The sequence below is a fragment of the Sus scrofa genome, chromosome 7 (assembly GCF_000003025.6).
Source record: "Sus scrofa isolate TJ Tabasco breed Duroc chromosome 7, Sscrofa11.1, whole genome shotgun sequence".
Classification (NCBI taxonomy): domain Eukaryota; kingdom Metazoa; phylum Chordata; class Mammalia; order Artiodactyla; family Suidae; genus Sus; species Sus scrofa.
In genome coordinates this window covers 80,139,121-80,166,859 of record NC_010449.5, presented here as the reverse complement: position 1 = coordinate 80,166,859, position 27,739 = coordinate 80,139,121, and the positions used below count along the sequence as shown (strand labels likewise).

Below are 27,739 nucleotides of genomic sequence, written 5' to 3'. Positions count from 1 at the left end.
AGTCTTAGCAGGAAAGCCAATAACTAAGATATGATTAATAACTACTCTTTGTAAACGGCCTTAAAAGCAAACTGTAATAGTTAGAACACCAAAGATAGCCTTCCACTAAATTTTACAATTTAGGATTCTCCATGCTGAAAAATTATTAAATTCTTGATATTCATCCTTAACCAAAATACTCATTTCAATTCCAAGAGACAAAAATGAAGTCCTCAAAACATACATCTACTTCCCATCTTGCCAATGCCAAATTACTACTGCAAAGAGCCACTATACTAACCATTATTTAGGGTTCCTGAGCATCTCAAAAAGAGGTCCTCCAGTGCCTGATAATTATTCCATAATAGAAAAATGATCTCACAGTATATAGTCATCCTGGATAAATATGCCAGAATGGAAGTATCCTGTTATCTACCTTTCTACTTACCCTCAGTAGCATCCGGGGGGTTGGAAGTCCTGTCACTGGCTGGGTCCAGGGCAACAGTTGCCAGTGAAGTGGTGGCTCCAGACATCTCACTCATAGGCTCACTCCGGCTTGTTTCAGGCACACTTTCCCGGGAGCTAAATCGTACTCGGGAACTGGATCGAGAGCTGAGGTCTGGACTGGTGTCTGACAAACCTGGAATGTCATCAATCTTTGTTGGTGTCACCATGAACCGAACTGAAGCCATCTTGGCGGTGGTTTCTGGAGGATGCATTTTGCTTTTTCTTTTCCTTTATAAGGACAAAGAAAAAAGAAAAATCCCACAAAACTCTTCCTCTTAAACGCTGACTACTTTGGACTGCAAAAGTTGAAAAGATAACTAAAAAAAAAAAAAAAAACCCTCAATTACCTTGATTTACAACACACGAAAAGCCCCAAATAAGAATTCTTAGTCTCAGAATTCAAGCCGACTATTACAGAAAGTCCACTATCAGCAGCTGAAAAATATTTAAGGAAATAAAAAAGGACAAAACAATGCCAATCTCGGGTAACTTCGTTCCTTCAGAATGAAGAGATATCTAGTTTTCTCCTCTGGTCCGGAGATGCGGGCTCAGTGCTATGGTCCCAGTGAAGCAGGTGATGAAGCCTTTCTCCTCCCGTCCCTAAGGTTTCCGCCGATGTAGTTAGTCCTTTATTTGTAAATGTTCCACGGCTAGTTGAGCAAAGTGTGCACAAGCCCACCCTTATCAGGCGAATATAGCATAGATCAAATTTCGAAATGGTGTCCACCGGCCACCTGTTGTGTATCAGGTGAATACCCCACAGGTCTGGCTGGGAGGAGGTGTGTGTAGAGCCACCCGATGTTTCTGAGGCCGATAATCCACTTGGGTCTGGTGGGAGAGGTGCGCATGCATAACGGGAAAAATACCGCACACTGTGGATAGAGGAGAATGAGGAGAGACGGGTGAGCAGAGGAGGCTGCAGGGGCAGACCTTATTCCTGCCTCCGAAAAGTCTGCGGGGGTGGCCCGCCCGCTCTTCTGGCAGAAAGGTCCCTGGGATCTGGGAGGAGGCGGCTAGCGGCACTTCACTGAGGGTCGTGGCAGGTTGCTGCTAGTCCATCCAACCCCCGACCGGCTCGCGGGTTTCGCCTCCGTGTGACAGGACGGGCCACCCCTTTGCCGGAGACGCTTTCTCCCCTACCAGGGCTCCGGCGCAAGGTCAGCCCCTCGCTCTTCTTCCTTCGGGTCTTAACAGAAGAGGAGAAAGGCCTCGCAGGCTGGCCCTGGCTGAGAAGGAGAGAGCGGCGAGGATGAGGGTAGGAGGAGGAGGTCTCAGGTGCGGGATCCCGGCGCCAGCTGATGCGGGTGCGCGCGCAGCTGTTGTTTACGAGCCAGTAACTGTTTCCGAGCCGCAGCGTGCGCTGGAGGGCTCGGACCGCCAGGGAGGGAACCCCCTCCCCGGCCAGACACCAGAGCAGCAGTTACGTGACCTCGCCGCCCCCGGCCCCGGGCCCGGCGGGCTGTGCCCGCGCCGCCGCAGCCCCTCCCTTTCCTCCCTGCTCGTTCCTCATTCGAGGTTAACGGTCCGAAGAGAAGCCTAGGGGAGAGGACGAAGGGCGGAACCGTCCCGCGAGCGCCCGAAAGCCCCGCCCAATCTCTGCGGCCCTCGAGGCGGCGGAGAGAGCTGAGCGCATGCGCTCGCCCGCGTCGCCGCAGGACTGGGGGTCCAGAGGAGGGGGGGCCAAACTAGAGAGGCCCATAGCACGACGGGAATTGTAGTTAGTTGTGGGGCGGGGTTTTGCGCTGTGGGCATCAGAGAATAATGAATGCTTCTCCCTCTTGGTCCTGCAGTATTGCACTAACACACTTAGGAGGTGGAGATGACTCGGGTAGCAGGCGCTGCTCCATGCCCTCACAACCTCAAAAAATTATCTTTTTTGTCAGAGCATGCCTGACAATACCATTCATAATTTCTTTAAAAATTACAAAACTCTCAATACCATATATTTAGGTATGACCCTCGTTAAAGTTTTTAATGCAGTGGTCTATTCTAAAGCATTGCATGCTCAAGTTAAACACACTTTGTGCTTTTTTTTTCTTTTTCCTGTCCTTTGGAAAAAAATAGTCTTTCACGATGTATATACATTAGCAAATTATCATGTTATACACCTTAAATATGTACAATTTTATCAATTTTACTTCAGTAAAACCGGAAAAAAAAATGCTGTTCACTTTCTAGTCAGATTGAAAGTTCCATTAAAGAAAATGTCTTTTAGATTTGGAGGAAAAGACATTGAGATATCTTCTCTTGACTCCAGTCCCAGTGTTTTCCCTACTGCCACCAGCATATATTGTTCTTGGCACATTTATTTAATGCATGAATAGAGGTGTTCAATAAACTTTGACTCATCAATGTTTTGTTTGAAAGTTATTTTCTAAGCTTCAATTAAGACATTTGAATTCAAGAATCTGGGACTTGGCTTTCCTTGCTCAGCATAGGTGGAAATGTTTAAGATCATTCTAGCACTAGATCGTAACTGTACTTAAGACCTGAGCCAAGAAATCCCTTTTATCAAATGACACACAAAATCCAAAGTCTGGTTAAGAAGATACAGGTAACAAAATGAAAAATTCCTATTTAAAATGTAAATCTCTTCAAAGCTTGAGTCTCTTAATTCAGGCTCACAGCTTTCTTACTTGAGAAAGCAAGAAATTTACCTCCCTGAGAGATCAGTTTTCTCCTCAGGCAGGCCTGCTGTTCATTCAAATCTTACATGCTCCCTTTGTTTAAAAAAAGAAAAAAAAAAAATCCTGAATTTCTACAACAGAGTTTTGTTTCAAATGATAGTATATTTTTATTCACTTTATACTAAAGACTCTTCTCTCATTTTTGAGTACATCTCAAGTGTTAATACATAGATCTCTTGAGGAAAAAGTCTGGTATATTCAAACCAATTTGCCTTTTCATTTCAACCTACACAGCAGGTAGCACAGAATAATACTAATCCTTTTTTTGCGGGGGCTAACTTATAAGGACAGAATCACAGTCAATATTTTTTTTTAATGGTAGAATTAGCTTATTGACTGTTGCTTAAAGAAACTTCCAGGGCAGATTCTTTTCCTAACCATTTGCAGAATTTCTAACATTTCTTCAATCATTACCCCCTGGTAGAATGGGACAACTCTAAAACACCTCAGATTCAAAGCTTGTAAGTGAACAGGCTAAGAAATAAAAAATTGCTTGACAGGAAGTGTGTCTCATTTCACCATTCCCATAAGCAGGTAATTGATTTGAAATCATCTGTCTTCCTTCTATTAACAGTGACCCAAGTCCAGAGGTTTCTTTTTTTTTTTTTTTGCTTTTTAGGGCCACATCTGCTGCATATGGAAGTTCCCATGCTAAGGGTCTAATCAGAGCTGCAGCTGCCGGCCTATACCACAGCTCACAGCAACACCAGATCCTTAACCCATTGAGTGAGACCAGGGATTGAACCTGAAACCTCATGGTTCCTAGTTGGATTTGTTTCCGCTGTGCCACAACGGGAACTCCCTAGAGTTTTTTGTTTTTTTTTTCCCCCTCAGCAGTCAACAACTATAACTTTTCTGCTGGGATGATCGAACATCAGAGTCCAAGAGAAGCACATTTACCCCTTTCCAGGACCACTCTTGATAAATCAGATTTGCGCTTATTTAAGTCACATCTGCTTCTGGAAGCCTATGTAGGAAAAGAAGATTGTACAATTGGATGCAATCTCCAAAAGGCAATTTTAAATCAGTGGCACTAAGAAAACGTTTAAATTCAACGTCAAAAGCCAGAAATGAGAAGATTAGGAAATAGTGAGTCGATTAACCTAAGGAATGGAAAAAGCAAGTTAGCATTAGCATTTCTTTCTTTCTTTTTTTTTGGCTGGAGGCATGCAGTGGCCTGAGATGGGATCTCAGCTCCCAGACCAGGTATTGAACTTAGGCTGCAGGGGTGAAAACGCAGAGTCCTACCTAACCACTAGACCACCAGGAAACTCCCGGATTTCTTGGATACCTGTATACAATATTATGCCTCATCATCCCTCTATTATGAAGTAATCGGATTAAAAATTTGTGATTACCCCATGACAGAAGCTCAAGGCCTAAGACATCCTCCACAATTTAATAAAAATGATCCCTCAAGAGGAGCATGAAAAATAAAAATCCCTGCTTGAATCTCTCATGCCTCATCTTCTAAATTAAGATCCATGTAGAATTCCACATAGCAGACAGAATGTGAAGTTAGGTGTATGTAAGAAGAGAATTCCTTGATGGAAAGAACTAAAGGCCTGGGAATATTTCCACAGGGTCAGTAAACACACATAAAGGCATTCCTATTCACAACGGTTGGCCAAGTGAAGGTGGCTGTTGCAGATGAGTCTTTCTCAAGCTTTCCTCCCTTTCCCCAGCCCCCTCCTATGACTCATAGCATAGCACTACTGCTACAGCAGCCACCAAGAAGTCTTGTATCCCTGGGGTACTCTTCCCTCTCATCTCCCTCGTTTGTTTTTAAACCAATCCTCTCTTCTTACAACATACAAAATAAGAGCTCTTTCAAATCATTTTAATAACATGGCAGTGATTCAAAGTATGAAAAAAAAGATTCAAACTTTTTCCCTTTAAAGGGAATGCTAGCATGACTGCTTCACAACAAGCATGATCAAAGGCAATGATGAGACCGGATTCTAATGAGCAAGGGTTGGAGTAAATCTTCAAGGCTCACAGATCGAAGAGCTTGGTTGCACAGTCTCTTGAGCGCTAGCAGGCAGCATACAATTTTAAGAGATTCTCAAAGGACGGGGCGCGGTTGCTGGGTCATAAGCACCTTGAAGCGTTTCTTGATAGTGATCCGGTGTCGAGAATATTTGTCGTCTGGGGAGAACCGAGCAGGATGGGCCGAGCAAGTCTGTTGTCCCGTGGGGTCGAGCTTCTGCTCGAGGAGGAAAGAGATAACAAATCTCAGTAATGGAGTGGTGAGAAAACCCTATCACTGAGAGTCATGAGAGATGGGGCCTGGGATGGGGAGGGGGCAACGCGGAAAAAGGTAAACATGAAGACAGGACACGCGACGGTCGGATCCAGGAGCCAGACACTCCTGCTTCTACTACGCGTAGCTTCTGGGCTTTCTAGTTCCCCTCACCCAGGCAGGCAATTCACTGGCTTGCCTTGACCGCCCCTCCCAACTACAGTTCTCGTCATGCCCATTTACAACCTGTTTCTTCTCACCTTTAAGGTATAGACCCGGTCTCCCTGCTCGTTGAGATAATACTGGAGAAACATGATCACGCTGAAGCCAGTAGACGCAGGTCCTTCCGCAGCTGCTTCTAACTGAAGGCCTAAAGTGTTTGGCAACTTCCTTCCGGTATAGACGGAAGTCTCGCTCTCAAAGCACGCCGGGAAATGTAGTCCAACTTAGGCCTTTCTCCAGCCGGCCGGAAGGGGGCACTACCGCAGGACTTGGCCAGTTGCAATCCAGTTGCAAACTTGCAGGCGTTATGAGACACGTGGAGTGTGCCCACTGTGTGCTAGGCACTGCTTGGCGTCAGTGGGGGGAAGGGATGGATATAGATTGAACATTAATGAATAAAATCCTGTCTTTATCACAAGATACACACCCATTTCAGAGGCAGTGAGCTTCTATTACCTGGAGAAACCAGGGCTCCAGGACCCAGAACCCCTTTTACTTTAGGGAAGAAAGAAGAAGGTTTTCTTCCCTCCCCTCTTTTACATCCGGTTCCCTCGCCCTATTTCAAAGTATTGGCGGTAAAGAGTGCATGATGGGTATTCAATATTCTGTACAGCGAAAAGAGCGTGAAGTTATTTTATGAAACTGGTGAAGTATGTTTTAATGGTCGAACCAAGATTCAAACTCAAGTCTCTACCACAAATTCAACGCCCATTCTTATAGTGGTGAGTAGCTAATAAGACGCACCCCTTAGGGGTATTTCGAATTTTTAAAAGAACGTACAAATTCTCCTTATAGGACTTCTAGTTAAAGCAATGAATTTGGAACCGAGATATCTTTACGAAGGTGGCCGTTATTATTTATAACGGCAGAAACGTTGTAATATATATTAAGTTTATAACCAGAAAAAGCTGAAAGCTTTTTTAAAAAGAGTATAGTTTGTGTTTATTATAATTGCATAAAATACCTTTGCAAGGATTCAGAGGAAATTTGGTTTTCCCTGGGGTAAATAACTCGGTTCCAGAGGAAAGGAATGGTTGGAGACTTGTTATATTTCATTTTGCATAGTTTGACTTTTGAACCATGCTGACATATTACCATTTAAAAAATTAAGATTATTAACAAAAATTTTAAACAAAAATAACAAACAAAAAGAAGGACTTTTTGCTCTTGAAATTTTAGGCTGAATAGCAGTTTTTGATGGAATGGGAGGCTTTTCAGCCAGGGTTAAGGCTAAGCCTTCTGTGGACTGCAGAGCTGATGGTAGTGGACAGTTTGGGAACTGCAGCACAGCTTTCCAAGGAAATGATATGTATACAGCAATTCAATGCCCTTGATCTTCTAAGACAACCCTAATTTCAAACATTCTGTTCCCTTGATCCTTAAGTACACAGACTATGTGCTCTGAATTTGGTTCAGAAAATACAGCCAACACTGAATTAAGTCAAGGGTTTGCCAGAACCTGTTATTAATAGGAAGTCAGTTATAGAACTGGGTAGCATTGAAAGACAAAAACTAGATGTATTGGTGAAGAATTCTGTAGGGAACCAAGATGTGGTTGGGAATCCAGGAAAGAATCTGCAAGTTGCCCCAGAGAGGTGTGCAACAATTGTGTTGCCATACTCTGATTTGGAGGGAATTCCTGGTTACTGCCCACTTCCAGAGCCCTTTGTGGAATCTCTCCCTAACCCCACCCCATAATGCCACCTCCCCTCCCCCCCTGCAGAATGCCTTGGGTCCTAGATTCTAGTTCTGTTTTGATCTGATGTTTACCATTCCTTCCTTGGATCCCTGTGTATCTACTGGAGCCAGGTTACTCTCTGGGTGCTGGACCCACCGTGTCATTGTGAAGGCTTCCAGGCAGCCACGGTTAGTGCCCAAACCGGAGAGGATGGCTTCAGATGGAGGTGAGTCTGCAGGTGGGGGAGGTTGGGGAGAGTCTACCACCTGCTCACTTCTCGGAGATTCAACACTTGACGCTTCACCTGGGCTGACCTAGAGGGATGTGAGTGCACTAGACCCCCACCCAAGGCGTCACACTTGGGAAGGCTAGGGAAGGAGATTGTGGGAGCTGGAGTTCCCCAGTAGTGCAGCAGGTTAAGGATCCAGTGTTGTCATAATGTGGCTGGGGTCAAGTCCCTGCTGAGATGAGCTTATGATCCTTGGCCTCCCCTCCTCCCCTGGAGGGTGTGGCCAAAACAACAACAACAAAACTGGGGATTGGGGGAGGAAGAGAGCTTCCTGGGTGGCCAATCAAAGTGCCTCAGAGGAGAGTGCTGAGTAGAGAGAAGGGATGGCAGTTAGCAGCTTGCCTCTCTGGAAGAGGGACCCCTTCAACATGCTTCTGTATGGCAGGGGCAGGGGTATGCGTTGTACAAGGGGCACGAGTGTTTCAAAGGGGAGGCCCAAGTCGTGAGGTCTTCTTTAGGCAGCTGGAGCCTGCTCTGGGATTTTGCGCGGAGAGAACTGAGCTGAGGCTGCTCTCCATCTCATTGGGTAGGGGGAGATTGGAAGTCTTGGCTAGAAAACCGTTCAGTGGGGTCATCTGTTGCCAAGTCTGTAGGGAAATGTTCTCCAGGAAGCTAGACTAGAAGGTGCTGTAAGTGCCTCTGTTCAGAGCCTCCTGGATCTGCCTTTAGTTCAGGGTGTGGGTTTCCTTGCTGCCCCAGGGCCAGGGGTGGGAGGTCACTCAGCAGCGATGAGAACTGACACTTTCCAGAGGTGCTCTGTTTTTTTTCCACCTTTCGAGGAGCTCAGGCCTTCAGACCCATTTCATGGTGTTCTGTACTTTGGGGAATATTCCTGGCCCTCTGCTCTAGGCTTCAGGGGAAGTTTGCTGCTCTTCATCATCTCCTTCACGGTCAGGAAGCTGAGTGTTGTTAATTTGCCAGTGGAATATTCTTCATAAGAGGGGGAGGAGAGTAGCATGAAATTAGCCAGATGATCTTCTATTATTATCATTAAAAGTCTTAGGGACACATGTCCCAGTTAATTAAGTACATGTTTTACGTATTTATCCTTGGTTTCTTTGACTAGAGTCCTCCTAGCTCGTGCTCAGCAGGAACTGTGTTTCAGTCTTCGTTATCAGTGCCTTGTTCAAAAGTGGATCCTAAACTTCTGATACTGGGAGCTCCGAACAGAAAGATCACAGATAAAAGTACAACACGTCCAGCAGTTATTTAAAGCTCTGGAAACCTCCCTCTCCACACCGCCCTCCCCAATCCATTTCCTGGCCCTTATCTCTAGTCATTCCTTGCTGTTATGTAACAAATTTCTGGGAACCAAACATATAATCCACACACACACACACCCGCTCCTGGGAATAGTGCTTCTTTGAGTGGTGACAGGGGCCACAGAGCAGCTGGGAGCAGGGTTCAGGTGGTTTGAATGTGTTTGTAATGGGTGGGAATAAAAGATGTCCCTGGATGCTAGGTGGCATGTGTCATGGGGTATGAGCTTATGGTTCAGAGGTCATTGTCAATGGGGAGTAAGGGACAGAAACAGTTGGAGGACATTTGCAAACTATACAAGTTCCCCCTTCCTCACCTGTTGAGAATCAGTGGCCTGCTTCTTCAGGGACTAGAGTGGAACTCAGATGGACGTAACTGCTGGTCTCTTTTTCTCCTCCTCCATCCCCTCTTTTTCTTTGTCTCTACAGTGTCTCCATTGTCAGCACCGGACATGACCATGAAATCTGGCGCTGCCCTGTCTCCTTTCACAGCACTTCCCCTCCCCCAGCCTGCTCCTGGGCCACCAGACCAACCACCCTGGGAGCAGCCCTCACAGCCCCCGATGCATCCAGCATTCTCTTTAGGCAACCCCCTGGTGCTCTCTGCTTTCCCTAGTCCATTGCTGGTAACAGGGGATGGGGGCCCTGGCCCCAGTGGAGCTGGAGCTAGCAAGGTCATTGTCAAAGTCCAGACAGAAGGGGGGCCGGCTGAGCCCTCTCAAACTCAGAACTTTATCCTTACTCAGACTGCCCTCAATTGGATTGCCTCAGGTGCTCCCTGTGGGGGCCCTGAGTGTCCTGCCACCGGATTCCTGACAGCCTCCAACGTGAAGACCCTCCTGCCCACCAAGGCTATTGGAGTGAGCCAGGAGGGCCCACCAGGCCTTTCTGCTCAGGCTCCACTGCCAGCTGCCCAACTGGCCCCCATTGTACCCCCAGAAAAGGCTTGGCCAGGACCACGTGAGACAACTGGGGAAGGAGGTCCTCCAGCCGCCCGATCCAAGCCCTCTCTGGGTGACCTCTCCTATACCTCCAAGGGTGTTTATGAGAATTTCCGACGCTGGCAGCGCTACAAAGCCTTGGCACGGAGGCACTTATCCCAAAGTCCTGATGCAGAGGCCCTCTCCTGCTTTCTTATGTAAGTGCGGAGACCTGAGATTCATTATCCTAGAGGCTTTTCAAGAAGGAGGACTTGGGGATGGACAAAAGAGTTTAGGCTCTTTAGGAATACTTGAAGGAGGGCAGGTCCTGAGGGTGATAGAGATGTTATTGAGAATGAAAATAACAACAGCAGCAATGATCATAAGCCCCTTTCCTCACGTGCTGGAGTCTGACAAGCTCTCAGGTGTCTTCTCTCAAGTGATCTGCACTGCCCTGTGAGTTCAGGCAGGCATTTTTAATCTTAAGTGATCCTCATTTACAGAGGAGGAGGTCCCCTGTCCTAAAGTTAGGAGCAATGGTTGGAACTTGGGTCTCTGATACCAAGTGCCAGGGCCTTCCCTTCTCTTTAACTACCTTTTGATGTGGACTTGAGCTGTCCAAACCAGCGAGGATGAGGAGGGGTAGGCATGGACCCACCTAGTTCTGTAGGAGGGGAGGATGGTGTGGGCCCAGGCAAAGGAGCCTGTGTGCCAAACTCTACTGCCCCTATTTTATTCCGGGGAATTCAGGTTGAAATAGGGAGGTGGTAGAGCTCATTTACTGGTCAAGAGCCAAGGCCCCACCTGTCACTAGATTTATCATCCTGGGCCCCGGCATTTAATATCTTTGCCCTCAGTTTTTTCACCCAGAAAGGGGATGATTATACCTACCTTGGAGGGTTGCTGAGAAGATGAAATGAGTTAATGCACATGATGTACTTAGCAGGGTGCCTGGCACAGTGACTGACTTGTTGAATGGCAGCTGCTACTGTTGTTGTTATTATAAAAAGGCAATCTAGGACTTCCTGTTGTGGCTCAGTGGTTAATGGAACCCGGCTAGTATCCATGAGGACGCAGGTTCGATCCCTGGACTTGCTGAGTGGGTTAAGGATCCAGTGTTTCTGCGAGCTGTAGTGTAGGTTGCAGACTCGGCTCAGATCTGACGTTGCTATGGCTATGGCATAGGCTGGCAGCTGCAGCTCCAATTTGACCCCTAGCCTGGGAACCTCCATATGCTGCAGGGAAAAGAACTCACAAAAGGTCAAAACGTCTGCGTGAGCGGAAGCTTAGCCAAGGAGCCCAGGGTCATGGGCTGTTCTGTTTATAAAGCAAGGTCGTTAGCCATCTGGGGAATTTTCTTTTCTTCCCACCCAGACCTACTGCCTTTCTCAGTTGCACCATACTCTCAATGTTTTATGTAAACCACCACATGCCACATTTTATTGGACTTAAAATATGTACATGTTGTTTCTCCAGTGCCTGAACTCCTAAAGGAATTTCCCCTTCCATCCTGACTCTGGAGTGAATCTGTCAAAAGGCTCCCCTAGAGTCCTTGGTGCAGATCACTGCACTGACTCCCCAGTTTCTCCACATATCTCTGAGTGCTCTTTCTCTCTCTCTCTCTGTCTCTCTGTCTCTGTCGCTCTCTCTTGGAGGCAGGCTGCACTTCTAACTCCTGGCCTAGTCCTGCTCCCCATGTTCAGGGGCTCTGGGTAGGGTCCCCCCCAACAGTGCCATCCAGAACCTCCACCAGTCACCCGGCAGGCTGGTGACGTGCTCAGCTTGGGATTCTGGGGTGCTGGAATCGATATCCATAACCAGCTCCCCCAGGTGATTCAAGGCACAATGACTGAGGACTCATTAGAAGTCAGAAGGGCAAAAATGGATCACAAAGAGCTCCAAGAGTATTGATATTTGACTGTGAGGGGTGTCCCAGAGGAAAACAAACAAATAAAAAAAAAAAAACCCACTCAAAAACCGACACATAAGCCTCCCACATAGCTTTAATTAGAGGTTCATTTGAGTTAGTAAGTGCCTTTTTTTTTTTTTTTTTTTTTTTAAGTGCAAAGGCCTTTGGGCAGGTTAAACTTACTTTACAGTGAGTCCCATTGACTGAGTGCTTTCTTCCTTGTATTTTGTTGAGGACAGCACTGTGAGAATTCAGGATAGTTGCCCTGAAAAGTGGGGAGAAGAATCATCTGATTTTTGTGGGAGGTTTGTAAATTTCAGGGGGGGAAGGAAAGGCCAGTATGGTAAATGAATGGCTGGGAGGTTGGGGGTCCTGAGGCTAGTCAGAAGTGGGATGTGACAGGGACTGAGGGGGCCTGTACTGAGGTGGGTGTCAGGGCAGGTGGATGGGGGGCAGGGTGCCCTTCTACAATGTAACTGACCCAATGGGGCTTCTTAGCCCAGTGCTTCGTTCCCTGGCCCGGCTGAAGCCCACTATGACCCTGGAGGAGGGGCTGCCAAGGGCTGTGCAGGAATGGGAGCGGACCAGCAACTTTGACCGGATGATCTTTTACGAGATGGCAGAAAAGTGAGTCCGACCCACCCTTATCCTCTTTGGGGGGGATGGGGGCAGTTAAGAGAGGCTTGGGTCTGTGGGGGTATGGTTACTTTAAGGGATGCTGGAGGAGGGGCGTACATTAGACTCCTGGATCCTCCCTGCTCCTCCCACCACCTTGACCCTCTGGCTTTTCTGTCCCATCTCCTCTTGGGAGCTCTCCCTCCTCCAGATCTTGAATTATATAGGGGCCTTCCTTGATCTTGAAGCTGTTAGGATGGGATTTGAGCCCAACTGGTGTATTTTTATTATTTCATGCTTGAAGGGAACCTAGCAATGAGGAGATAAGCTCTACTAGGCAGGTTCTTTCTCTGCTCACTGACCAGGTAGCAAGTGGCTATTGATGGAGACCTTGGGGCCACCTTTCTCTAGAAATAGTGGCACAGAAATCATTTAGCCCATCATCTCAGAAAGAGACTGGTTCTTGAAGAGGTTGGTTAGGGAAGGTCCTAGATGTCCAGAGTGGCTCATATCCCCCATTTCTGTGATGATCTCCATGGTTTTAAAAATATCTCAGAAAAATGAAACTTTTCCAACTTAGCTGTCACTTTCTCCCCCAAATCATACCTCCTAGATTTACCTTTCCAGGACCCCAGTCTCAGCCTTAGGACTCCTGGATCTCAGGACTGACTCCTGGTGGGAGCTGCCTTGAATTGCAACTGAGGCCCTGCTTTAGGATTTCAGCCATTATTTGTGGTTGTAGGCTGGGGCAGGTGAGGCCTTGAGGAGTGGCCCTTGTGTAGGATTTTGCCTCAGGCTGTAACATAGGCCTGATTGAATTCAACAAGCCGGTATTAATCACTGCTGTATACCCTCCATTGATGCTGGGTATGAAAAAGCCATGGCTGTCCTATGAAGCTTAGAAGCTCTAGACTGACTGTCTTCTTAATAATCTTCTTCAGTGATGACTGCAGGTGGAAGGACTATGCAGTGACATTATGAGTTTTCCCCAGAACTGTTATTTGGCTACCAGTGAGCAGATCCCCTGGTGCCTGGGTTCCTAACAGGTCTTGGTTTTCTCAGCACTGCCTGGATCTTCCTCTCCATCTGCAGGTTCATGGAGTTTGAGGCCGAGGAGGAGATTCAGAACATGCAGCTGATGAATGGGCCACAAGGCCTGCCTCCTGCAGCCCCTCCAGGGCCCCTGAAACTTGATCCTCCAGGGCCCCCAGCCCCTGAGGTTTGCCAGCAGCCAGGTAAGGCTGCCAATTCCAAAAGCTCAAACTTAGGCACACAGAACCAGTCCCCAGTCAGGGGAGGCATTGCCCTTGCTTCTACCAGCTTCCCTCCAGGGAATGGCATTTGATGTTCCAAACAGGACATACGCAGGAGCCTGGGTTCTCAGGTTTGTCCCAAACTAAGTATTGATCTTGGCCAAGGAAACCAACTACTCTCTCACTGAGACTGTAACTGAGGCCCATAAGACCTCCTCTGCCTAAGAAATGGGGGCTGGATCAGGGGACTTCTTGGAATTCCATGCTCCTTCCTACAGATTCTCTCAGACCCTCCACTCCTATATGTTCTCCCACAGCTGGTACTGTCAGGTTTGCCTGATCCAGTCTGTAACCAGTCTTTAACCTGATCCAGGCTGCTGCCCTTACAAATGGGGGTGAGAGGCAGAAGCCGTGGTCTCCGTGCCACTCCCCATGTCTCCTTCCCTCCTTGACCCTCAGTGTACATTCCCAAGAAGGCTGCGTCCAAGGCACGGGCTCCCCGCAGGCGGCAGCGCAAAGCCCAGAGGCCTCCGGCTGTGGAGGCACCCAAGGAGATCCCAGAAGAAGCTGTGAAGGAGTATGCCGACATCATGGATGGGCTGGTGGGGAGTCACGCCGCCACCGAGGAGTCAGATGGAAAACAGGAAGAGCAAGAGCAGCAGCGGGAGGAAGGGATGTATCCAGACGCAGGCCTCCTGACGTACATTGATGAGCTCTGTTCTCAGGAGGTGTTTGTCTCCAAGGTGGGCTGGGCCTGGGCACCTGTTTTCTAGTAGATCTGGGGTGGGAACCCCAGGGAACCAAAGATCTTGGCTTCTGACCCAGGCAGTTAGGAACTACTCTTTCCCATGCTGAGGAACCTGTGTGCATATATGAATGTGTGTAGCTGATGGTTCATAACAACCCAGGGAAAGGGTGTGAGTGGGGGGGGGGGTACATAGCTTTTCTAGAGCCTCCTGGTTCGGACCTCCTGTTAAGGACTCACATCACTTCTCCTTCCGTTCCCCAGGTGGAGGCTGTCATTCACCCTCGATTTTTGGCAGATCTGCTGTCCCCAGAACAACAGAGGGATCCATTGGCCTTAATTGAGGAGCTGGAGCAAGAAGAAGGACTCAGTTTTTCCCAGGTAAGCCTGGAGGCAGAGAATCAGGACAAGAAGCTCGCATGACTTTATCCGGCCCTATGTTGCCTTGGATGGTATGGCTTCTGGGGATGACAGTTTCAGCATTCAGCTTTGGGTGCCCAACAAGTAGGCAAGGGACCACGGAAAAGGGGAGAGTGAGGGCTCAAAGCATGGGAATAAGACCCAAGAATGTGTTAAAAGAGCTATGGTATCTGGCTTTGATACTCTCACTTAAGCCACTTGTTTGCATTCCCTACCCTGCCCAAGAACCATCTCCTTCTCACACCGTCAGCCAGCCTCCCCTTTTCACTACCACATTTAGAACAGTATCCGTCCACTCTCCTTCTAGCTGGTCCAGAAGCGGCTCCTGGCCTTGGAAGAGGAGGAGGCAGAGGCACCTCCAAGTTGCAGTGGAGCCCAATCGGACTCAAGTCCTTCTGTTTCTGATGAGGATGAAGTGGGGGGTGGGCGGCTTCGGCCCTCACCTGGGCCTCGGGTGGCTGGGGGCACCATTTGCCTTGAAAAGGCTGCTTTTCCAGGGAAGAGGGCAAGAGAAGTGCCTGGTGGGCAGGAGTGGGCCCTAGATGGTCTGAGGGGGACGAGCAAGAATGGGAACACTCTGCCATCCCCCCGTGGCTGGGACCTGCAGCTAGAACTTGCAGCTCCACAGGGAACTCAAGGGCCCCTGGGTATGAAGAGACGATCTGGGAAGGTTACAAACCCCATACTCCCCCATCAGGATGCCCATCTGGGAGGTGCCGGATCCCCTGGGCACTCCCTGGTGGCTGAAGGGACTTCTGAGGCTCTGCCCCTTTGCTGGCAGGAAGGGCCCCAGCTTGAGCTAGTTCCCAGTATGGATGCTGGACTTGCAGGGCTGGCTCCTCTGCAAGGACAGGAGTTAGCAAAGCAGGCTCTGGTGCTGCAAACAGGACAACAGATAGGGGATCTTGGAGTAGTTCCTCAGGGGAAGGAGCAGTTAGCAGGGCCCCAGGAAGGGTCTTCAGGGACCAAGTGGGCAGATGACAGAGGTCCTCCCGCAGCTCAGAGTTATGATCAGAACCCTTCCCCCAGGGCAGCCGAGGACAGGGACAGGGCCTCTCTCAGTCCAGGGCTTTGGCTGAGCAATGAGATGGATGCAATAGGCTTGGAGTTGCCCTTACAAATCGAGGAGGTCATAGAGGCATTTCATGATGGGGAATGTGTAACTGAGTGCCAGGGGAACTGCCAGGCACTGGGCTCCAGAAGCAACATTTCTCTGGGTCCTGGAGAAAGCACAGCACCTGGGGATGTGGGAAGCAGTATAGTTCCCTGTGGAGGCACAGACACCACAACTGCCCTCGAGGAGATAAACTACTGCAGCTTGTCAGAATCTCTGAGGGCCAACAGCTCAGCCTCAAGGCCTAAAGAAAACAAAGAACAGAGCCCCAAAACCATACAGGATTCCAGTGATATGTGGGCTGAAGTTTGCCTTCCACTGTTAGAAAGGAGAATGGGGGCTTCCAGAGAAACCCTCCTGCCTGCAAATCAAGGCAGTATCCTTCTCCTGGGGACCCAAGATAACTCCTTCCCTGAGGCCAGCCCTGAGGCAGGAAGCAGAGGCAATTCCATTTCTTCTCTGCTGGAAGCCACAGAACATGTCAGCATACTAGATGTGAAAGATGGCCGTGGCCTCCAGCTTAGGGTCAGGGAGGTTACCTGCACACTAAGTTTTAATTCTCGTGACCCCCAAGGAGAGGGCAGAGATGATACTGACTTATCTGAGCCTAAAGACCTTGCTCCCTTGCCAGGAGGTCAAGGGTCTAATGCACACGGGGCCCCCAAATCAACATCCCCTCACCAGGGCCTTCGAGACACTCTCCCTATGTGGGGAAGCAGGGACACCTTAGTTCTGAGAGAAGCAGCTCCTGTCACTGAGACGTGCAGTTCAGCAGATGGGGCCAGAGCGAAGGAGAAAGGGGTGGAGGAAGATGAAGAACTCTCCAACTTTGCCTACCTCTTGGCCTCTAAACTGAGCCTCTTGCCCAGGGCACCTCCTGGCAGTCCTCGCCCTGACTCAGGGGGCCGGGGGACCCAGAGAGCATCGTACTCCCTTGCTCCTGAGCCAAGGGGCATCGGCCAGGCTCCCCATCCTGTCGCCAAGCCTGGGAAGCGAGCTCTAGTTGGAAGCTTGGTGCCTGCTGAAAAGAGGCCCTTCCCTGGAGCTGAACTTGGGGCACCTGGGGAGAAGCCCCAGGCTCTGGGAGCAGCTCGAGCCTCACAGCCTCGTAAGAGAAGAAGGGATAGCTTTGTGACTGGCAGGAGGAAGAAACGACGTCGCAGCCAGTAGGGAGCAGCAGGACCACCTGTTCCACCTGCCTATCCCCTGGAGACTAGCCCCAATAGACACTTGTTCTCAGCCCTTTGTTGTTTTCTGGTTCTGCCAAAGTGGTGAGCGTGGGGAGGGAGGGCACAGGGCTAGGCTGGAGGTGGTGCCCATGGTGAGCGGTCCAGGGAAAGTTACCTTTGCAAGTTGTATGGAGAAAAAGCTAACATGAATAAAAGATTTTGTTGTTGGAAAATGTTCTCAATGTGCCCTTTTGTACTCATGTCTTCGCTGCTAGATGCGATAAGATGCCGAGAAGAAAGGAGGTGAGGTAGCCTTGGACTAGATGTATCCAGAAGCCTTCCCAGCCTTCAGCCTTGTCTCGGCCCCTTGATGAGCCCCAGCGCCAGGGTCCCCAGTGGTCACTTGATTCCCCTTTCATCAAAAGCCTGGACATGGTGCTGGGAGGGCTTCTCTGGCTATCCTACCATTATCTGTTCCCCTTTAAAAGCCCATAGATAGCAAAGTGCTTTTTAACCAGTCAGATTTCTGGGATCGAGATCTATTTTCTAAATCTAACTATCATTGTGCCTGGATATAGCACCTTGAGCGGGCCTTTTTTTCTTTCTTGCAAAGAAGCTGGACAGAAAGGACTGTGATGTCCCCAATTTCATCCCATGGCAGGACCCCCCCTCCCCAAGGGGAGCGGGGTGTGGGTGGGCAGGTCTGATCTGCAGGTAGGGTTGGTTCTTGACATGGCTCTCTGCCTCTACTATTGGGGGGGGGCGGAAATCTATCTCAGCAGGATTTTTATTAAATGTGGAATGTAGTCAGCTATTTTTTAATCTCTAATGAGGACAGGACAAGAGGGAAAAGGCCGAAAAGAGGTTCGTGAGGAGGCCTGTTAAAGAAAGTGTTTATAGGGTCTGACAAAAGGAGATTTGCATGCTCTGCAGAGCACCCTGTTGGTCTGGAAGTGAGGAGGATACATCTGTCTGTGGCCAAGAGGACCGACCTTGGGAATGTTTGTTTAGGGCCTTCCCATGGGTGGCCTGCAACCATCAGTCCCTTTCCTTCCCAGCTAATGACACCATCGGTGTGACTGAGCTTCCCTTTTTTTTAAATAGATATAGATATATATTTATATATAAAATAGTTTCTTACAAAATAAAACGAAAAATGAAAACCAACTTAAAAAAACCAATAATAATAACAAAAAAAATCAAGCAGGACAGAGCTGGGCTTGAGGCCCAGGGTGGGCCCCTGGTGCTGCCCTGAGTCTGTGGGCCAGTGTGAGCTGGGGAGGTCAAGGTGCTCAGTCACCCTTCTGCTTGGGGGTCTGCACAGTCCCGTTGGCCAGGGCGGGGGTGCTGCCTGGGGAGGAGGCGTCTGGTGTCTGGGAAGGGCGCAGATAGGTGCTGAAGAGCTTCCCGTGGAGCGGGTGGTGGAGGGAGAATTCCTGGAACTGACCTGGATGGTAAAAGCGAGAGGGGAAAGTAAAACGACCTAAGGAGGAGAGGAAGAGGGTCCCGGGTTTCTCTTCTCAGAACTGGCCCATCCTATCCTGTCATCTCAGCCTCACTGTCTCAAATCCCTGTTGACATCCTCTGTCTCCCGAGCCGGTTCCCTCCCAGCTTAGCCTCTTGAACATCCTGACTCCCTGCACTGGCACCAGCCCTGTTTCCTCCCAGCCCAGTGCTGGTGGCACCCGAGTGCCTGCATTGGCCCCAGAGGGCAGTGACTCACAGAGGGAGAGGCCCTGGCGGGGTCCGGCCTGGCATAGCTCGGCATGCAAAGCCACGGCGGCAGGGCGGGGCGACCCCAGCAGCAGGTGCAGGATGGTGCTGAAGCCGTCCTTGTACAGCAGGCGGCCAGGCGCCTCGGCCTGCTCCTCGGCAAAAAGCTTGGAGGAAAAGGGATGCGAATCAAGCTCTCTCCTCATGCCATCGCCCTGCAGGTCTGCCTTGACAGGCTCCTCCTCTTCCAAGAGTGCAGGGCCCAGGCTTCCCACCCTCCCTGCAGGGCCCTCTGTGCAGAATTATAATCATCATATCACCTCCCTGTTCCCAACAAGGCCTCAGCATAGACACACTAGGGCTGTGCGAATCAGATGTGACCCGGGGGTGCATACTGAGCACCTACTATCTAGAAGCTCCTGGGAACAGCATACCACACACACCTCCAGGTGGGGTAAGCACAGCAACCACGTGCCCCTCCGCCCTCACAATTTCCAGGTACCTCGAAGGCCAGGCAAGTCAGCTCCTCTAGGCTCCTGCTCCCATCCAGAGCTGCCAATGCGAGCGTGACATCTCGGAAGTCCACCAAACCACTGGCATCCTGGAGGGTGGAAGAGAAACCAGGACGATGCAGGGACCAACCTTGTGTCCTCCCTCCTGCTCCAGACCTCAGCACCTCCCTCTTCGCAGCAGGCATGGGGGTGACCCCTGTGTCTGCTTCCCTCAGACCTGTGAGCCCTGAAACTAAATTCTCCAGCATCCCCAAGAGTTCTCTCAGGGCATAGGTTTGCTTGAGCTACACCTGTCAAGCTACCTGGTGACAAAGCACTTCCATAAAGGGACCTCCTAGGCATGAGGGAATCCCTCAGGTACACTGAAGTTCCCATCAAGTTTCTTATATACGAGCAGGGCATTCCTGACCCAAGCTGGAAAAACTGGTTCTCTTTTGATTCAGACTATGTGGGAGAACTGGTCCAACAAACTAAAAGGGGGCCAGTGGTATAATTTCATACCAGGTGAAATATATATATATATATATAAAACCACCTGAGGATGCCTGCTGTGCCACATCTGTGGGGGTTCAGGGCATCATGGTTTTGGTTCTGTTCTGCTACAGGTTATGATGAGAAGCTCCTTTCAGACACGGTCTGCCCCAATCCAAGAAATCAGCACATCTGGGTCACTCTCGGTAACCATGGTCTGCATCTTAGTTCCAAAGGAGTTCCTTGGGAGTTCCCGTCATGGCTCAGTGGAAATGAATCTGACTAGCATACATGAGGATGCAGGTTTAAGCTCCTGGCCTCAATCAGTGGGTTAAGGATCCTGTGTTGCCGTGAGCTGTGGCATAGGTCACAGATGAAGCTCGGATCTGGTGTTGCTGTGGCTATGATGTAGGCCAGCGACTACAGCTCTGGATTTGACCCCTAGTCTGGGAACCTCCATATGCCATGGCTGTAGGCCTGAAAAGACAAAAACCAAAACCAAACCCAAAAATCAAAACAAAACAAAAAAAGGAGCTCCTTGGGACCATTCTTAAACATTAAAAATCTTCTGGGGTTATTATAATTCAACAGGAAAACCTGGTTAAGTTCTAGCAAATACACGGCTTGCCAAGATTCTTGAGAAAGTTCAGGAATCCCCCAGATAAGCTCTGGGATATTAAAAAATCTGTTCAAATACTGCAGATACTTCTGGGTCCCAAATGTAACTGACCTGTGTTATCACAGGTCATCTTCCCACCTAACCTTAGGACTCTTCTCTGAAACCCTCGCACAGTGGCAGTCAAGGTCATATGATTTCCATCTGTGTCAAACTCTAAAGTGGCTCAGAAATTATGGATCTCAGTGACCAACTATTTCTCCATTGTTCTTCCCTACAATGACTAGAAATTGCTCTTCAATGCACTGTATACTCTACAAAAAAATGAGTCTCCCAGTGGACTTCAGATGTTCATCTAACAGTAGCTGTTAGAACATCCAACTCAGACCAAAACAAAACAAACCAAGAAACAAAACCAAAAAAGAACATCCAGTCCAGACTCCAAACTGGCCATCCAATGTGACTGACACAGCCCCTCAGGTACCGTCCTTAAAACTTGGGCGTCCCAGCTCCTTTACCTGCTGGAAGTAGCTAAAGGCACCAGCCACCATCTGGGGATCAGAAAGCTGTAGCTGCCTGGCAAACTCTTCCTGGCTGATCATTCGACTCCGGCCTGGCTCTGCCCCAGTGTCCGCACAGCCAGGGGACAGCCTACAATGGAATTGTTGAAGAAGAGCTGACTCAGTTTCTTGATGAACACATAACCAGCAGGACCTTGGCCCCAGTCTCAAGAATTCTCCCAGCACAGGTACACCTGGTATTTTTCTAAGATGTACTCCAACTCTGGAACGCCATTCCTACTTTTCTCCCCTTTCCCCTCCTTCCTTTAATTCCATTATCTTTCAAAATTTTTCTCTACCTTCCCATTTTAAAAAATTTCTTTCTTCAAGGTCACTTACCCAGCCTTCCGAAGTACCTTTCCCAGTTCCCATAGCTGTGGCTCCAGTGCTACCTTCAGCCGGCCCACCACAATCACAGGTAAGCTCCCTACAAACTCGCACTCAGTGGCTGGAATGCCCAGGGCCCTACAGCATGAGGGACACAGGGGGGCATGGAGCAGAGATGCATTACTGACCCTGGCCTGCTGGCCAGGGAGCTATCAGGTGCTTTTCACCCTCCCCTCCCCAACTGCAGTCCAACAGCCCCCTGTTCCCCCCACTCCCCTATCTGGTTCCAAAACCTCACCCCTCCTCCCACCCCTGTGGTTCCTCTGCCCTGTATATCTGCTCTAGGAAACCCTCTGTGGGACACTCACTGTGCCATGACCCTCTGGACATTGTTGGCATAGAGGGTGGGGTCCCTGCTCTCCTCTGGGCTGGGGCGATACACAGGGAGGAACTGAAACACACACACACACTTCTCATCGGGACCTCAAAACTAGAGGCCACCACTCTCACCTTCTTTTCCCAAAGCTGGGTCAGCAGATGCCCATCCTCCCATCCCGCCTGTGGGAGTCATACCTCCACATCCACGATGCTGCAGGGCTGAGAGGCTGTGAGCCAGAGGACTTTGAGTCTAAAAAAGAGACCTCGGATGCTCATCAACATCTAACTGTAGGCCCCTCCCAACCCAAGACAGGAGTGGCAAGTTCTGTATACCGCCCCCCACATAAAAATAAACTACTAGCCATACAGTCAGCTGGATGAATACGCAGCTGGGAGACAGAGGGCCAGAAAGGTGACAGGATAAGAGAGAAAGCCATGCAGGGCTATGCCACAGCAAGAAGTGCAGGCGAGGGGTTTGAGTAACTGGGGAGAAGGCAAAAGGCAAGCCTGGTGGCGATGGCGAACTGTGGGAAAAAAATCACTTAGATAAGCAAGTAAGTCAAAAGGCACTACAATCACAGCAAACATGATTTGGTAGGATAGCTAAAAGCAATTCTAGATTGTATCAGGAGACAGAACAAAACAGAGGGAAACAGCCATCCCCCTCTCTAGATTTCTCCGTCCCAGGATGAAGAGTGGCCGTTCACCTTGTCTAGAAGTTGGAAGATGGGCCACGAGTTCTGATGGACCCTGCTCCCCACCCTCTCCCTAGGAACACCACTACTCACACTCCAGGGCCCCTCCATGCCCAGCTGGTGGTGTCCTACAGGAGAAGCAGAGGTGGGGGCAGAAAGACATGACTTTTCTTCCCTGGAACTATGAGCAGAGGCCCTGGCCCTGACTCAGCCCCACCCCAACATGCACATCCCATGGTGCCACAAGCAGCTTTCACTGATTCCCATTCCGGGTGGGCTCATGCCCCTCCACCCTCTCCCAGCCCTAAGACTTACCAGACTGTTGGGGTAGCGGATGAGGACAGGCTGCACAGGTACGCCTGCAATGAAGGCTCCTAAATCCCATTTCCACCCCCACCCCCGAGACAGAGGTTAGTACATGGAAGTAGCTAAAAAGCATGAAGTACAAGGGTCTGGAACAGCTCTGCAATGACATTTGGCATGGTTCCATTTCATTTAGAATTTTCTGACTCCCGGTGTTTTTTCAGCGCCAGGTAGGAGGTTTCCTGTCTTCCTTCCTCCCTCACCCCTCCACTCCTTGGGTTACTCCAGAGTCTCTCTCCAAATCTGGGGCTTTTTCCTACCGTTCTACCATCTATCACTGTTTTACTTACCTGGTTTGAATTTAAGCAGAGCCTTCTTGTTGGAACAGGTGCCCTCAGGAAAGAATAATACCTGGGGAGAAAACCAAGGGACCAGACAGAATGATGTGGGTGGAAGGGGAGGAGAGAAAAGAGAAGTCTCTTTGGGAGCACATAAAAGGTGAGGTGATCTGAAGACCCTTTTACCCACCTGCGGCCACTTGCCTCCTGAGGTAGCCCGCCTACGGACCTCCTCCACCACTCTGCGCCGGGAAGCTGGGTCATGCCTGGATACTAGGATGGCTTGGTTGAAGCGAAGAAGGGCTGGGGGTCCAGAGAGGGTACAAGGCGACACTTGGTCTCTACCCAGACGCAGGAACACCCGCAGCCTCCCCTTCCTCAACAGTAGGAGATGCTCCTCAGTGGGGGACCCTCCTTTTTTTGGTGTGTTGTCCTTTTAGGGAACTAACCAGAGCTCCCTGCTCCCTTCTAATTCGCACAGAGGTCAAAGTCTAAGAGGCTGTTTCATAAACGGTGTTAATTTGCATTTCATTCCCCAGCATCAGTTGCCGTCCTTTCTAACTTCTCCCTCCCCGCTCTCTCCAGAATATCCGATTCCTGTGTGTTTTTGCCCAGAGTTGTTCACCCCTCTTAATCTCTCACCTCCAATGACAGGAACGGAAAGGTTCTCAGCTCGAGACACAACTTTGGGCAGGTCACAGGGCAGCAGAACAATGGGGTCAAAGAAAGTAGAGTGGGGGGCGGCAACTAGGACAGGGGCTTGAAGGCGAGTGGCCCGCTGGCCCCGAACTCGGATCCGGAGGAAACCCAGCAGGAAAAAGAGCAGACGGCTGAGGCCCAGCACCCCATTGTGGCATACGGTCCTGCAGGGCAAGGCTCGGCATCAATGCAAGCAGAGATCCCGCCCCTCTCTCACACACCCAGGAAAGCAGGTGCCCTTCTTTTGCCCTCTATTACTCTGGCAAAGGGCTGATGTCTCTGGTTACTCTGGGACCATTCTGGGTGGGAGTTTCAGAACCCTCCCTCCTCTTCTTCTCAAAGAGGGAGCAGAATGGACAGCAGGGAAGAGGAGTGAAAATCTGGGTCTCTGGGGCCCCTCACTTACTTCCTCCATCCTGTAATCGGCTCCTGAAGTTGTTCCTCAGTAAGGCCAGCTACTTGCAGCCAGGCAAAGGGCCAGAGGAGAAAGAGGACGATAAAGGCCAGAAGCACTCGGATGGGGGCCAGCAGTGCCCCCAGAAGGCAGAACTGCAGAGGGTGGGAGAGAAGGCCACTTCAGGGCTCTGAGATGTTTCCTCCAGTCTTCCCCTCTCCCACAAGGATGGACCCAGAGCAAAGGACCATCACCCCTGGAGATCAGACGGCAAGTCGTGTGGAACAGGAGATGGGATTGGAACCCAAGGTGGGATGAAGATACCAATAGGATCAGAGGCCTCATTTTTCTGTCTTTCAGTCTGTCCCCACCACACCTATACAACTGAGGCTGTTAAGAGGCTTTAATGTTAACCAGTGTTAAAATGCCCAGCCCTGTGCTCTATGTAGAACAGGCTAGAGACAGTTCTTTTTCATCACATCCCCTTCTATAAATAGCTCCTATGTCTAACAAAAATCAGGGGCACCATTCTTTCCACTCTGGGCCCGAGGTGGGGTGCAGGGGAGTGGAACACTCAGAGAGGTCCACTTTTCAGACCCTCGACCGTCTCTGGTTCTGCCCAGCAGGAGCAGCATCCCTCAGTACTGAAGGATGGGAGAGAGAAGAGGAGCTCGGCCCTACTCCACGGGGTAGGGGTTGCCAGGAGCCAGCGTGACTCCAAGGGCTGCCCCGGGGAGAGGGCAGGTAAACAAACCTAGCCCCAGGAGCCGGCGACAGCGGAGGCGAGGCGGAGGCAAAAGAAACCTTGGACACTCCCTTCTCACACCACTCCACTCCCCAGCTTCCCCAGGCTGGTCCGGCCCTCCACTTCCTGTAGCCAACCCCCTTCACAACCTCCTTCCAACCCCCACCAGGAGGTGCTGCAGTGCGGGGGGTGGGGGTGGTGCGGGGAGGGGGGGGCGGCGGGGTGAAGAGGGGTTGTTGGAAGGGCACAGGGGGTGCAGGCTCCGGGCCCAGAAACCTCCTCCAAGTCACAACCACGCAGAAGCTCTCAGCAGGCCCCTGCCCCCACCCGCGGCTATCCGTAGCCTCCAACTCCATCCTAGCCCATCGGCCTCCGCAGGATGTAATCCGCAGTCTTCAGTGTCCTCCATCTACCCTACCTCTGGGTCCCCGGCAGTCCACCATCCTCACCTAGTCAATTCTCACACACCTCCGAGCTTGCCGATCACCTAAGCCCGTGTTCTCTCCAGGACTCCTCGCCCACCGCCCCGCCGCCCCCACGTGCGCACCCCCGGACTCCCGCCCCGCTAGCCTATCCACCCACCTCCTTTCCGGATTCCCATCCCCATCATTGCCAGAGCTCCAAAAGGCCTTTTCTATTCCCAAGAGTCTTCCCGACGCCCCCCGCCCACACCTTACCTTAACCCTCTGGAGGCGGGAGAGATGTAACTCATGCACGAAGGGGTTGGGGGGCGCTGGGGGTCCGGGGGTGGGGTCAAGGGGGGCCCAGTCCCCCGGACTTCCCTGGCTCATAGCGGCGGGAGAAGGTGGGAGAGAGGGCTCCCTGACCCCGGCCCCGGGCCCCTCTCTGCAGAGCAGAAGCTGCAGCAGCAGCGGCAGCGGCGGCGGCGCTCTGGCCCCGGCCCCGCCTGGTGCGGGGCGGCGAGGGGCGGGGAGCAGGCGGCGCGGCCCGGCCCGCGTTGTCAGGGAGCTGGTCGAGGGGCGGGGTTTCCAGAGCCCCGGCGGCCCTGCTCCTCTGCGCCAGCCGCCTCGCCCGCAGCCCCCCGGGCCATTGTTACGAGGAGGCTGGGTGATGGAGCGCCGCGCCCGCCTACGGGGTGCCCCCGGGCCTGGCCCTGTGACGTTCCTCTAGGAAGATCTGGCTGCTTCCTTCGCGCAGGCCTCCGGCTCGGACCGGGTTTAGGGCCGCGAGGTGGGCGAGGAGATTAGAACGCCCTCCGACCCCGCCCGGGCGTCGAGGTCAACCAGCAAAGCGCAGATCGGGGTGGGGCCCTCGGGTGGAACAGAATGCGAGGGCGGGTGCGTTGCGCGCGGAGACCGGCAGCTCCCGGGCGAGGCGGGGCCCCGCTGTCCCCGCGGGCTCGCGGACCGAAGCCACCTCTAGTAGGCCGACCACCTTTCCTTCCTGGTCGGGTCGACGCCATCGCGCGTGGACTTGAGGCGCTCGCGCCCTCTGGCGGCTACATAGGGCCTCAGCTCCTGACATCCTCGTCCTACCTGTGCCGGGAAGCCCCGCCTGGGCTGATGGAGAACTCTTCCAACCCGCTAGGTGCCAGTAACCATCAAGACTGGGGTCGTATACTTACCAGGGCCCAAGAAGGCCTGGCTAGCGAACCTAGAGAGCTAGGACAACCCCGAACGCAGCCGTCTTTTTCCTCCTAGTCTCTTTACTCAGTTTCTTTCCTTCTTTCCTTTTTGTGAGAGGACAAAGTAATACCCTTCACACCCAAACTCCAAGCTGTCCCAGAAAACTCATGAATTGGTCAGCCCCTTCATCAGGGGATGGTGAGATCAGGGAATGGGGTAGACTTTGAGATTCATAGCCAGTAACACAATCAGATAATGCTCATGAGGAAAAGGAGATAGAAGCCTCATTGCTTGTGGAAAGTAGTGGCTTTCAGTTCACCCTGTTTATTTCTCTCTTCTGTATCCGTCAATCAGCATTTCCTGAAGGTCTTGGGAACAGTGGACGATCAGTGGGCTCCTGGGTCATCCAGTACCATTAATCTTTTATTGGATGGGGGACCTGGGAAAAGTTAAGTTAGAAGAAACGTTGAGACAGATTTTGGGGTGAAGGAGAAAAAAATAGCTTTTATTTTTATAAAAGCAATAGCTTTTATTGCTTTGCTTTACAGGAGGCTAAAGCCCTAAAGACTGTGCTCTCCCTTGGGAGAGAATAGGAGGTGGTTTTACAGTTTGGGGAGTGGAAAATAGGGCCACAGTTAAGGATCAGGGTAGGTGTAAGCTTGCATTCTTCTTCAAAGCTGGTGTTTAGTGGCCCTGGGGTAGGTTCTAATGGTCCTGGAATGAAGACTGCTTGAAATAGTTAACATCTTCTATTTATTGGGGTTTTAGTTCTGAAAAAGAGCTTGAAGAAGATTCTGTCATGTGTCTCCCTTGAAGGGGAATCAGGACCCTGCCTCAAGGCTGCACTATTGTTTCTTCACTGCTCCTCCCTTGTCTCTATAACCCCTCCCTTCCCAGGTTAGAGCTGCCCTTTGGAACTCATGGAAGGTAATGGAGGCCGAATGAGGCTTATTTCCTAAAATAAGCCCTATGGGGCTCCTGGGCACAAAGGACTTTTTGTGTCCTCCATTTCTTATTTTTAGGAAATAAGACTCATTTTTTTGTCTGCTATTTAAAGGGGGAGGTTTGTCTTGGTTCTGTATGTCTTGGGTTTTCTAAGGTAGTTTCAATATATTTATAATTTCATTTTTTTTTCAGTTAAGGCAACTCATTAAATGCATAATTACACATAATTTGCTTTTTATACCTTTAATATTTTAACATAAACTATCCATAACTATACCATGAGGAGTTATTAAACTTAGAACTCAAGCCCATAGAGTAATGATAATTATATGCAAATTACTATGTAATTAAATTAAGCATTATCATATACTATCAATGACATACTAAGAAAGTTTGGATACTGATTTTCAATTCTTTCTCTCTATGGAACTGATGAAAACCTTAGGCAG

General features: G+C 50.4%; 4 protein-coding genes across 7 annotated transcripts in view; 1 reads left to right on the top strand and 3 right to left on the bottom strand.

Annotated features, from left to right (window-relative positions):
* The window catches only part of SLC12A6 (solute carrier family 12 member 6), a 101,548-nt gene extending 99,476 nt beyond the window's left edge, over window positions 1-2,072 (bottom strand). Inside the window, exons 1-2 of one of the 3 annotated variants that reach the window (XM_021099330.1) lie at window positions 1,627-2,072; window positions 428-1,358 (exon numbers count right to left, since the gene is read on the bottom strand). In XM_021099330.1, the coding sequence (XP_020954989.1) occupies window positions 428-698 (271 nt within the window). In that variant the 5' untranslated portion in view covers window positions 699-1,358; window positions 1,627-2,072. Of the gene's footprint in view, window positions 1-427 lie in introns of all 3 variants that reach the window. The other 2 variants (XM_021099329.1, XM_021099331.1) reach the window with 2 other exon arrangements.
* On the bottom strand, window positions 4,561-5,836 carry NOP10 (NOP10 ribonucleoprotein). Its single transcript, XM_001925450.5, has 2 exons — window positions 5,676-5,836; window positions 4,561-5,379 (listed from the first exon to the last, which is right to left on the bottom strand). Exons 1-2 carry the CDS (start codon window positions 5,727-5,729, stop codon window positions 5,239-5,241), a joined length of 195 nt encoding a protein of 64 aa, XP_001925485.1. The 5' UTR covers window positions 5,730-5,836; the 3' UTR covers window positions 4,561-5,238.
* On the top strand, window positions 7,363-17,096 carry NUTM1 (NUT midline carcinoma family member 1). Its single transcript, XM_013989096.2, has 7 exons — window positions 7,363-7,541; window positions 9,293-10,001; window positions 12,191-12,319; window positions 13,400-13,542; window positions 14,020-14,303; window positions 14,570-14,686; window positions 15,033-17,096. Exons 1-7 carry the CDS (start codon window positions 7,400-7,402, stop codon window positions 17,007-17,009), a joined length of 3,501 nt encoding a protein of 1,166 aa, XP_013844550.2. The 5' UTR covers window positions 7,363-7,399; the 3' UTR covers window positions 17,010-17,096.
* LPCAT4 (lysophosphatidylcholine acyltransferase 4) lies at window positions 11,820-25,891 on the bottom strand. Of its 2 annotated transcripts, NM_001145867.1 has the most exon segments (14): window positions 18,277-18,455; window positions 18,732-18,888; window positions 19,224-19,322; window positions 20,839-20,971; window positions 21,220-21,345; window positions 21,576-21,658; window positions 21,781-21,835; window positions 22,374-22,408; window positions 22,596-22,654; window positions 22,934-22,994; window positions 23,112-23,224; window positions 23,564-23,784; window positions 24,027-24,169; window positions 25,437-25,552. In NM_001145867.1, coding segments are annotated over 14 exon segments (1,554 nt in total). In that variant the 5' UTR covers window positions 25,551-25,552; the 3' UTR covers window positions 18,277-18,300.

Coding starts and splice junctions, on each gene's coding strand:
- LPCAT4 (XM_013989095.2), bottom strand. CDS start 25,550: ATGAGCCAGGGAAGTCCGGGGGACTGGGCCCCCCTTGACCCCACCCCC. Junction 23,785..24,026: donor CCGATTACAGGATGGAGGAA/GTAAGTGAGGGG, acceptor CTTGCCCTGCAG/GACCGTATGCCACAATGGGG. Junction 22,655..22,933: donor TCTGCTTAAATTCAAACCAG/GTAAGTAAAACA, acceptor AATGGGATTTAG/GAGCCTTCATTGCAGGCGTA.
- NOP10 (XM_001925450.5), bottom strand. CDS start 5,729: ATGTTTCTCCAGTATTATCTCAACGAGCAGGGAGACCGGGTCTATACC. Junction 5,380..5,675: donor ACCGGGTCTATACCTTAAAG/GTGAGAAGAAAC, acceptor CTCCTCGAGCAG/AAGCTCGACCCCACGGGACA.
- NUTM1 (XM_013989096.2), top strand. CDS start 7,400: ATGTTTACCATTCCTTCCTTGGATCCCTGTGTATCTACTGGAGCCAGG. Junction 13,543..14,019: donor TGAGGTTTGCCAGCAGCCAG/GTAAGGCTGCCA, acceptor CTTGACCCTCAG/TGTACATTCCCAAGAAGGCT. Junction 14,687..15,032: donor AAGGACTCAGTTTTTCCCAG/GTAAGCCTGGAG, acceptor CTCTCCTTCTAG/CTGGTCCAGAAGCGGCTCCT.